This window comes from Lipophrys pholis (genome assembly GCF_963383615.2).
Source record: "Lipophrys pholis genome assembly, chromosome: 8".
Taxonomy (NCBI): domain Eukaryota; kingdom Metazoa; phylum Chordata; class Actinopteri; order Blenniiformes; family Blenniidae; genus Lipophrys; species Lipophrys pholis.
Genome location: NC_137630.1, coordinates 19,806,858 through 19,817,304, shown reverse-complemented (window position 1 = coordinate 19,817,304; position 10,447 = coordinate 19,806,858). Strand labels below are relative to the sequence as shown.

The 10,447-nt window shown below is 39.9% G+C and overlaps 2 protein-coding genes across 2 annotated transcripts; both read right to left on the bottom strand.

The window, feature by feature from the left end:
- Positions 1-394: 394 nt before the first annotated feature.
- Positions 395-4,944, bottom strand: LOC308113828 (uncharacterized protein). Its single transcript, XM_080470327.1, has 3 exons — positions 4,688-4,944; positions 3,701-3,997; positions 395-2,514 (listed from the first exon to the last, which is right to left on the bottom strand). Exons 1-3 carry the CDS (start codon positions 4,896-4,898, stop codon positions 1,541-1,543), a joined length of 1,482 nt encoding a protein of 493 aa, XP_080326453.1. The 5' UTR covers positions 4,899-4,944; the 3' UTR covers positions 395-1,540.
- A 745-nt stretch (positions 4,945-5,689) lies between these two features.
- Positions 5,690-8,564, bottom strand: LOC308113859 (uncharacterized protein). The gene is made up of 2 exons (XM_080470387.1): positions 8,319-8,564; positions 5,690-7,439 (listed from the first exon to the last, which is right to left on the bottom strand). The coding sequence occupies exons 1-2, from the start codon at positions 8,488-8,490 to the stop codon at positions 6,223-6,225; spliced, it is 1,389 nt and encodes a 462-aa protein (XP_080326513.1). The 5' UTR covers positions 8,491-8,564; the 3' UTR covers positions 5,690-6,222.
- Positions 8,565-10,447: the final 1,883 nt, after the last annotated feature.

The window sequence follows — 10,447 nt, the reverse complement described above, 5'->3', positions numbered from 1 at the left end:
ACCAGATTTTTGTCTGATTTTTCTTTGACCTGTACGAGAACTACAGCCTCATTTCTATCTGCCAGTTTCAAAAGAAATGCAATGATCCTCCACGAGTTCCATTCATGTGTTCATTCAGACTTTTCCATACCTGTTTTGTGTGACTTGAGTTGAGGTTTACGTCTGATTTCCAATAATCCTTGTTGACGTTGAATCTCCTCCTCGAACTGGACGATAGTTTGTTCAAACACGGTGAATATTTCTGCAGCAGCAGCAGTTAGTCGCTCGTTGATAAACTCTTTCAAAGCCTGAACTGAACTCATTCTTGCTGCAGGAGAGGAAACGTTTCCTCTGTGAGACATGACAACTGACTCCAATGCGACTTCTCCTTCTTCTTCTTTTTCCTTTTCCGGTAGTTTTGTTGGCTTCCGGTTCTCTTCTTCTTTGAGGTTGAACGGTAGTTTGCATCCATAGAGTTGCGCTTATTACCGCCATCTACTGGCTCTGGCTATGTACATCAGTTCGGCCAGTCAGATATGCCCCCTGTCAAACCCGTTGCATTTAGGAAACTATTCAATAATCTTCTGCTCCTTCTTCTCCCTCCCTACTCCTGTATCTCCTTAAATGATATTCTGCAAACTTTTGAATGCACATGTGCAACTTGCTATTCTCAAAGAAGCTTAATAGCAAAATTTATAGCAGGTGTTTGACCCATGAACGAATCAATATGCTTCTTGGTTCAATTAGAATGGGTATTTAAACAACCGGAGCAAGTTTATGACTCCTCATAACCTCAACTTAACATCCGTTATTGTGAGTATTGTACATTAAATGTTTGACATTGCATTCAAGCAGACATGTGTTCCATGTAAGCAAAAATGAATTTTTCCTACATGCTTAAAAAGAATGAAAAATTGAATTGACCCAACACGTTAAATGAAAAACACTGACTAAATAAACATTTTACTTCCATTTCTTCAAAGTTCAATCTTCTCATACCAAAAAGAAGTCATTGTTAGAAATAAAAATGAACTATGCTTCTCTAAGATTCATAATAATAATATGACATTTTATTTGGAATGGACATAAAATGCTTCAAGTGAAGATAAAGAAATAAAAGTGTACTCATAAAAATCACAAATAAAATCAAACGGCTAAAAAAAATACTAACAACATTGAAAAATAAAATCAGATAAGAGCAGGGATCAACAAGGTTGGCAAAAACCATTAAAGGGAGAAAAATACTTAAAGCAACCAGGGGACCATTTGTCAGTCTCTGTGTAGTTCAACACAAATGAAAACATTTATTCCAATCTTCTCATTTCCTTGTGACAAACTAGAAACAAACGAATCTGAACCGTGTTTAAAAAAAGTAACGTCTCCTCTCAACGTGATGACCCCTTGTTATTTTGGGCTCAAACCTTCACCTTCAGCAAATGACCCAGTGTGAGGTTTCTCAGCAGGTCGCAGTCTTTTATGATGTCATTGCTTTATGATGTGGTGCAACAATGACCTGCGATGAGTAAATCTCATCATAGGGGTCTCACAGGAGTGAGGCTTCTCACCTGTGAATGTTCATGTGGCCCAACAAAGTGCTGTGTAAACTGAAACTTTTCCCACATGTTTCACAAGAATACGGCTTCTCACGTGAGTGAGATCTCATGTGGACCAACAAATTACTGTGCTGAGTGAAACTTCTCCCACACGTTTCACAAGAATACGGCTTCTCACCTGTGTGAGTTCTCATGTGGCCCAACAAAGTGCTGTGCAAACTGAAACTCTTCCCACACGTTTCACAGGAATACGGCTTATCACCTGTGTGAGTTCTCATGTGGCCCGACAAATGACTCTGTCGACTGAAACGTCTCCCACACGTTTCACAGGAATACGGCTTCTCACCCGTGTGAGTTCTCACGTGGCCCGACAATGTACTCAGTAAACTGAAACTTTTCCCACAAATTTCACAAGAATACGGCTTCTCACCTGTGTGAGTTCTCAGATGGCCCGAAAAAGTACTCTGTACACTGAAACTTTTCCCACATATTTCACAAGAATACGGCCTCTCACCTGTGTGAGTTCTCATGTGACGCAGCAAACCACTCTCTCGGTTGTAACTTTTCCCACATATTTCGCAAGAATACGGCTTCTCACCTGTGTGACTTCTCATGTGGCGCAACAATTCACTCGGTCGGTCGTAACCTTTACCACAGACTTCACAAATGTTCTTCTTGTCAGTGAAAGTTCTGGAGGTTAGACGGGAGTCATGAGAGAAGAACTGCTCAGTGTTCGATGCTTCTTCTGCTTCACTCAGGTAACTTTGTTCCTCAATAGAAGGAATTTCACTTTCACACTTCAGTATAAGACGCTCTCCCTCCTGGCTGGTACCGGGTTCCTCATACTCGATCTGTGGAGGTTCTGGTTCTTCTGGCTCCTCTTTGATCTGTGGAGGTTCTGGTTCTCCCCGCTGTAGACAGTAGTTTCCTGTTTCCTGAATAAAGAGCTGCTCCTCCAGACAGTCATGGTGCTGTGGGAGCTCTGGAGGGACAACAATGTACAAGATAAATGCTTAGTTACATTATTGTTGAAGTTCCAGCATTAAAAAAAAATAATCTGAGGATTCAAGCAGTGAAGTTAAAAACATTCAAATTTCTAAAATAATGCACAGTGATTACATTATTGCTTGATGGTTCCCTTTAGCTGCTGAACAGCTCGTGGAATAACCAAGACATTTTTCAGGATCAACTATTTTTAAAAGGTGTTATATTCACTTATCTTCCCTCATGTTCACACAACATTCTATTAACTCTTTACCACCTGAGATGGAGTGAAAATCAGACGTACTGCTTTGAAATGTTCTCAGGACATGCCTGTTCAAAAAAAATAAAAACATCCACAACTTTATTAGGCAGTCCATGTGGGGTAAAAGTAGTAACAGTTCCGTCAACTACCTCCAACCACCAACGCCCCATCCCCATCCCTAACACGGCCAGACCCACAAGCAAGGCAGCACCCGAGCACCACGGGAACAAGCACCCTTATCAGGAAAGGAAAGGAATACCATCTAATCTGTAGCTGTATGAAAGTATAAATATAAAACAACGACAATAAAGTAGCCAAAACACTTCAGGTGGTTGTGTGTTGTCATGGATTTGAGAGTGTGTGTGAGTGTGTTGTCATGGATACAACATGCAGCTCACACACAGATAATCAGAGTGCAGCTGTGAGAGGGAGAAACTAGCGGTTTGCGGGACTCAAACAAAATTATTACTGTTTGAGAATCGAGCGACTGACTTGAAAAATGTTAATGCTGAGAGTGCCAGAAGGAACTCGTGTAATTACTCTGAAGGTTTCATGTCTGTGTCGTCATGTAGAAGGAATGAATTTAGACAACGGTTTGCACTTTTTGTAATCACATAATAAAAACATCTTTCCACAAAATGAATTGCAGAGCATTGGAGGAAGGAGAAGGAGAAGACCCGTAGCTAAGAATGAGAGAGAAATGTATACTGGCCAGCTGGCACACCTGGACAGTGCAGACTGTGGAGATGAAGAGTGAGTGTATTTATAGTAACCAGTCCCTGTGAATAAATGTGATTAAAGATATTAAAAACACAACAGACACAAATCCTGATTCTGTCTGTGGTGGATAAACCAAACACAGCCAGAACAATGGAGATCCTCTACCAGTCAGATTCATGTGTTCATTCAGACTTTTCCATACCCGTTCTGTGGAACTTGATTTGAGGTTCCCAGCTGATTTCCAACAATCTGCGCTGACGATCAATCTCCTCCTCGTACTGGACAGTAGTTTGTTCAAACATGGCGAATATCTCCACAGCAACAGTAGTTAGTAGCTGGGTGGTCAAGTCTCTCTCAGAGTTGTGAGAATTGTCATTTTCGCCATCAGTAACGGTCACTACAACAAGATCCTCCTCCTCTTTAATGTGTGGAGCTTCATGTTCCTCCTCCTCCAGACTGGAGCTCGTCTTCTGGATACCATTGTGTTGCTGTGGACTCTCTGGAGGGAAACAAGACACAAGTCACCAATGTGATGGATGCAGATATTTCACAGTGATGGATGGATGAGACAGGACAGGATACATTTAAAATAATATTTAGAAACAAAAAGCATGGTAATTTCTCTAAAACTAACAGTAGATGTGAGGTTTGAAAAATCTATGTGAACACTGTCTAGATGCAAAATCTGTCCTGCCGACTAATGCTTCCCCCCATTTTACTTTCAACACTTCAGCATTGCATTGTGACTTTTGAACCTGCTCCTCTCACTTTAGCCCTGGATATGCCTGAATCAAATGTTTCAACATTTATTGCGTTGACAGAATAAAACGAGATTTTATTCCGACTTTAGCTGGAACTATAGGCGAGGAATTTCTTGCCACCTATGAGAAGCAGTCCAGTCACCCCTTACATTCAGACAGGACCCATCAAATGACTCTCATGGAGGAATGGGGGTGTAGAATGGTAGAACGCAGCTCTACTGCAGCTTTTCTTCCTTTGCAAACGGCACAAACACCGTTTCCTGTATTTCTGATACACATGTTCTGTTAAACGCTGAATAGTTCTGCTTTAAAATCACGTTATTTGACCTGTACGAGAACTACAGCCTCATTTCTATCGGCCAGTTTCAAAAGAAATGCAATGATCCTCCACGAGTTCCATTCATGTGTTCATTCAGACTTTTCCATACCTGTTTTGTGTGACTTGAGTTGAGGTTTACGTCTGATTTCCAATAATCCTTGTTGACGTTGAATCTCCTCCTCGAACTGGACAATAGTTTGTTCAAACACGGTGAATATTTCTGCAGCAGCAGCAGTTAGTCGCTCGTTGATAAACTCTTTCAAAGCCTGAACTGAACTCATTCTTGCTGCAGGAGAGGAAACTTTTCCTCTGTGAGACATGACAACTGCCTCCAATGCGACTTCTCCTTCTTCTTCTTTTTCCTTTTCCGGTAGTTTTGTTGGCTTCCGGTTCTCTTCTTCTTTGAGGTTGAACGGTAGTTTGCATCCATAGAGTTGCGCTTATTACCGCCATCTACTGGCTCTGGCTATGTACATCAGTTCGGCCAGTCAGATATGCCCCCTGTCAAACCCGTTGCATTTAGAAAACTATTCAATAATCTTCTGCTCCTTCTTCTCCCTCCCTACTCCTGTATCTCCTTAAATGATATTCTGCAAACTTTTGAATGCACATGTGTAACTTGCTGTTCTCTAAGAAGCTTAATAGCAAAATTCATAGCAGGTGTTTGACCCATGAATGCATCAATATGCTTCCTGGTTCAATTAGAATGGGTATTTAAACAACCAGAGCAAGTTTATGACTCCTCATAACCTCATCTAATGTCAGAGCAGTTTGAAGTTTCCAACAGTGAGATTAAAGAAACCTGAAGTCTAAATGTGATACTGAAGTAAAAATATCCCACATCAGACAAGTTGACATTTTTCATTGTGGTATACCCACCACTGTTGGGTTTTGCTTCAATGAATTGTTTGAGATGAGAAAATCACCATTGCATGCTTCTTTGTAAATGTCCTACTTTTAGGATATAAGATCACTGCAGTATGAGTTTTTTTAATGATATCCATAAATTCCACCTAAAACTAGATGTTATTTTGAGTATAGTATATTAAATGTTTGACATTGCATTAAAGCAGACATGTGTTCCATGTAAGCAAAAATAATTTTTTCATGTCACGTAAAAAGAATGAAAAATTTTATTGACCCAACACGTTAAATGAAAAACACTGAATTAAATAAGCCATTGAATTCATAAATATTTTACTTCCATTTCTTCATAGTTCAATCTTCTCATACCAAAAAGAAGTCGTCGTTAGAAAAAAAATCAACTATGCTTCTCTAAGATTCATAATAATATAACATTTTATTTGGAATGGACATAAAATGCTTCAAGTGAAGATAAAGAAATAAAAGTGTACTCATAAAAATCACAAATAAAATCAAACGGCTAAAAAAATACTAACAACATTGAAAAATAAAATCAGATAAGAGCAGGGATCAACAAGGTTGGCAAAAACCATTAAAGGGAGAAAAATACTTAAAGCAACCAGGGGACCATTTGTCAGTCTCTGTGTAGTTCAACACAAATGAAAACATTTATTCCAATCTTCTCATTTTCTTGTGACAAACTAGAAACAAACGAATCTGAACAGTGTTTAAAAAAAGTAATGTCTCCTCTCAATGTGATGACCCCTTCTTATTTGGGGCTCAAACCTTGACTTCCTGAATGAGATCTCCCATAGATTCGCCTCTGTGAGTCTTCACGTGGCGCAGCAATGAACTACGGTGCGTAAATCTCATCCCACATGCTTCACAAGGGTACGGCCTCTCAGGCGAGTGAGTTCTCAAGTGAGTTCGCAAACCAGACCGCTCCCCGAAACGTTTGCCACACATTTCACAAGAATACGGCTTCTCACCTGTGTGAGTTCTAATGTGCACCAGCAAGTTACTATGCATGCTGAAGCTTTTCCCACACGTTTGACAAGAATACGGCTTCTCACCTGTGTGAGTTCTCATGTGGCTCGACAGAGCATTCTGTTTCCTGAAACTGTTCCCACAAGTTTGGCAAGAATACGGCTTCTCACCTGTGTGAGTTCTAATGTGGGCCACCAGAGTGCTCTGTACACTGAAACTCTTCCCACATGTGTCACAGGAATACGGCTTCTCACCTGTGTGAATTCTCATGTGGATCAACACATTGCCCTGCAAACTAAAACGTTTCCCACAAATTTCACAAGGATACGGCTTCTCACCCGTGTGAGTTCTCATGTGGCGCAAGAGATCAACGTTTTGTTTGTAACCTCTACCGCAGACTTCACAAATCCTCTTCTTAACAATGACAGTCCCTAAGTTCTGACGTGATTTACGTTTTTTACGGACAATTTCACCGCATGTTTCCTCACAAAGAAGCTTTTCACGTTCAGCCTGCTTCTCCAGCGCAGGAACGTTGTCCACACGGTTACAATAAAATATTACGATTTGTTTCGGCTCTGCATTCAGAACCAATTTTGAGTCAATATGTTTCTTCAGATGGTGGACTGAGGAGTCACGAGAGAGGAAGTGCTCAGTGGCCGGTACTTCTTCTGGTTCTCTCAGGTAACTTTGCTCCTCAATAGAAGGGGTTTCACTTTCAAACTTCAGTAGAAGCCGTTCTCCCTCCTGGCTGGTACCGGGTTCCTCATACTCAATCTGTGGGGATTCTGGTTCCGCCTGTTCCTCTTTGATCTGTGGAGATTCTGGTTCCCCGTGTTCCTCTCGAAGCTGTAGAAGTTCTGGTTCTTCCGGCTCATCTTTGATCTGTGCAGGTTCTGGTTCTTCTTGTTCCTCGTTGATCTGTGGAGGTTCTGGTTCTCCCTGCTCTAGACAGGAGCTTGTTACCAGTTTAAAGAGCCGCTTCTCCGTGGAGTCATGGCGCTGTGGGAGCTCTGGAGGGACAAAAAATACAAACAATAAAGGGTTAGATTTATTTCTGGGACTCAAGCAGGGAAGTTGGAAACTTTCATTCAAATTTCAAAAACAACGTCCAGTCATTACATCACTGCTTGATGTTTACCTTTAGCTGCTGAACATCTGGTAGATTATCAATGACTTTTTTTCTAGATGGTATATTCACACATTCTATTAACTGTTGACCATTGTACCTAAGTGCTATTCTTGCTTGCGACTGCTTTTAAGATTTCTCAGGAAAAGCAAAAAAAAAACCATTAATGTCCACAACGTTATTGGGCAATTCATGTGGGGTACAAAGTAGTAATAGTTCCATCATAAAAATATATAAGTTAGCTGTGATGATTGAGGCCTCCAGTCAAGACGATCGGGTAAATATATGTTAAAACTTTGAGATAATGTTTTTAAATGGTCGTAGCTCGTGATATATTGTGATGAGAAGTTAAATCATGAAAACTGATTATTTCATTTCAACTGTGTATTTGGAAACTTTAAAAAACTGCTCAAACCAGTAAATTTCCTCATGAAGCCTGCTGCTGTGTCTGACTTCCTCATCCGGCGCACACCACCAAGATACTCCACGAAACACGTCCAACAGTAGAAACACGTTGTTTCAATGACTATCCATTTTATTATTATTATTATTATTATTATTATTATTCTAACTTTGTTTCGAGGTATTGTCAGGTAGTTCGGGGTGATCCTCTCTTTGAGTTTCCGACCTCAACTGCAAATGTGATTCAAACCAATTCATGTGCAAAAAAACGCCAAAACAGAAGTCAAAGTCTGAGCTCAATTCAAGTTTCCTGCCTGCGACTGAAATCCTGCTTCACGTGTTCGTTCGGACTTTTCCATACCTGGTCTGTGGCGCTTGATTTGACGTTTCCAGTTGAGTTCCTGAAATTGGTGTTGACGGTGAATCTCCTCCTCGTACTGGACGATCGTCTGTTCAACCACGGAGAATATTTCTTCCGCAGCAGCAGTTAGTCGCTCGTTGATAAACACCCTCAGAGGGTGAATTGAACTCATTGTTGTTTCCAGAGATGAACTGTTTCCTCTGTGAGACACGACAACAACACAACCAGGCCGCCAAGGCTTCTTCTTCTCTCGCTTTTTTTTTTTTTGGAGGATCACAAACAACGTTCAGATTCATACTGACTCCTACTGGACGCTAGGGGTAACTGCATGTTAATGGCTGCACCTGGAGCACTTTAACGAATGGACTGTCCTGTGTGTTTTTACAACTACCAAGTTAATGATCATAATCTGTGAGACTTAAACATGCAATCAAATATTTTTAACATTGCCTGGAGTTTCTGATCTGTTGTAACATTTCCAGAAAGAGGCCAGGACATTTTTGGTTAATCATAACCAACCAGTCACTGTCAATGTTAGAAACATAGGATGTAAAGCTCAAGCAATTGTAAAAGGTATGAATGAAACTATATAATGGTGATTTTGGCCAAATTACAGGCAGAATAACTTGGATTTGAGGAATGAAGGAAATGTAGTATGCTATGTGAAGCCATGTTGTGACATCCTGGTGTGCATTCATTGGGACTATATCTCCTGTTGCAGTGTTACAGCTGATAAAGCTTGCTTGTATGTTTTAATCAATTGCTTCAAATAAACAGTTTGTTTTAAAAAAGATTTTTTAAATCTTCATATTTTGTGCTTTCAGATTTATTTATTTTCCATTCAGCAATGAATTAAGTTACTTCCTGAACATTTGATTTTGTCACTGTACTGTGCATTAGAGCAGTAGTATAAGTACTCAACCCTCAGGAGGCTTGTGTGATTGATTGTTTTTATTTCCTTAAAACCCATTTGTTCATTCAGGATTAGTGAAAATATTTGATATCATTTTGTTGTCACACTGCTGAAGGAAGTCCAGTGGGAAAATGTGGCACTTTTAGAAACCCTTGTTATTTACTATCAATATCACCACTGTTATTGTTTACATGATGGCTGCCATTAAACATAGTTTATTAAATATTTACAATGCATTTACAGTACGAGTGAATCCAACTAAATGTAATACTGGCTACAGAATCTACTGGGCAGGATGTCAAGAAAACATTGGCACACAAAAGTCTTGTTACAGCTGGTTTTAAAATGTTTTTGCTGAAAAGCATTAAAATCCTCAAACCTGAAGCCAAAAGGTTTTTCTATGGAGATAATGGTTTCTCTTCATCACACACTCAAGGAGAGACAGCAAAACACAAGGCCCATGTTTACATGGAGATTCTAGTGGAAGCCATTTAAGGAAACAAAAGTGAAAGCTTGCTTCACTCAGGCGCAGAGGCCCATCACTTATTTTTGTTTTGCTCACACAAGTTGTTGATCCGTCTTTAAAGTAAATGATTTCAAAATGTAAACACCCCTTATGTAAAGTAGGTTTGTGAAATGTTTGCCCGAATCCTTATCTGACCCCTTTTTGCAGAGGGTTTTCTCTCTCTCTAGTTCATGAGCTGCAATGAAAACAAAGGTAAACACAGCCGTTTTCAGAGAAAGAAGAAAATGCTGTGCTCTTTTATTTTCATAAACAGTGCTCTTTATCTTCTTTCTGTCGAGAGAGGCAACCATTTGAAACGAAAGGCTGATTAGTGTGAAAATGTGATCAGAAAACAGCAGCCAAAGCTTTGTTTGCACTTTTCCAAAGTCCTTTGTCTTCTCACCACTGCAGGCATTTAGTGTCGCATAATTTGTTTTATTCCAAAGACAAACAAAAAAGTATGAAATTGTTAAACACATATCAGAGAATTACTGTCTCACAGTATTGAGGTTACAGATTTAAAAACGCTTCCACTGTGCATGTAATTTCAAACACTGACCGCAGCACTGGTAAGAAAGCAAAGTGATTAATCTGCTGTTGACTCTGTGTGTTGGTGCAAAGGAGCAAATTGTGCACAATACTACATTGTGTAGTATAAATACATGTCGTTGATAACATGTAGTGAAATTACACTTTTCTTCAGCATTCACA

Excerpts from the sequence above, each read along its gene's own strand:
- LOC308113859 (XM_080470387.1), bottom strand. The coding sequence starts at position 8,490 with ATGAGTTCAATTCACCCTCTGAGGGTGTTTATCAACGAGCGACTAACT. Across the intron at positions 7,440-8,318 it reads AATCAAGCGCCACAGACCAG|AGCTCCCACAGCGCCATGAC; the intron begins GTATGGAAAAGT and ends TTGTCCCTCCAG.
- LOC308113828 (XM_080470327.1), bottom strand. The coding sequence starts at position 4,898 with ATGTCTCACAGAGGAAAAGTTTCCTCTCCTGCAGCAAGAATGAGTTCA. Across the intron at positions 3,998-4,687 it reads ACTCAAGTCACACAAAACAG|AGAGTCCACAGCAACACAAT; the intron begins GTATGGAAAAGT and ends GTTTCCCTCCAG. Across the intron at positions 2,515-3,700 it reads AATCAAGTTCCACAGAACGG|AGCTCCCACAGCACCATGAC; the intron begins GTATGGAAAAGT and ends TTGTCCCTCCAG.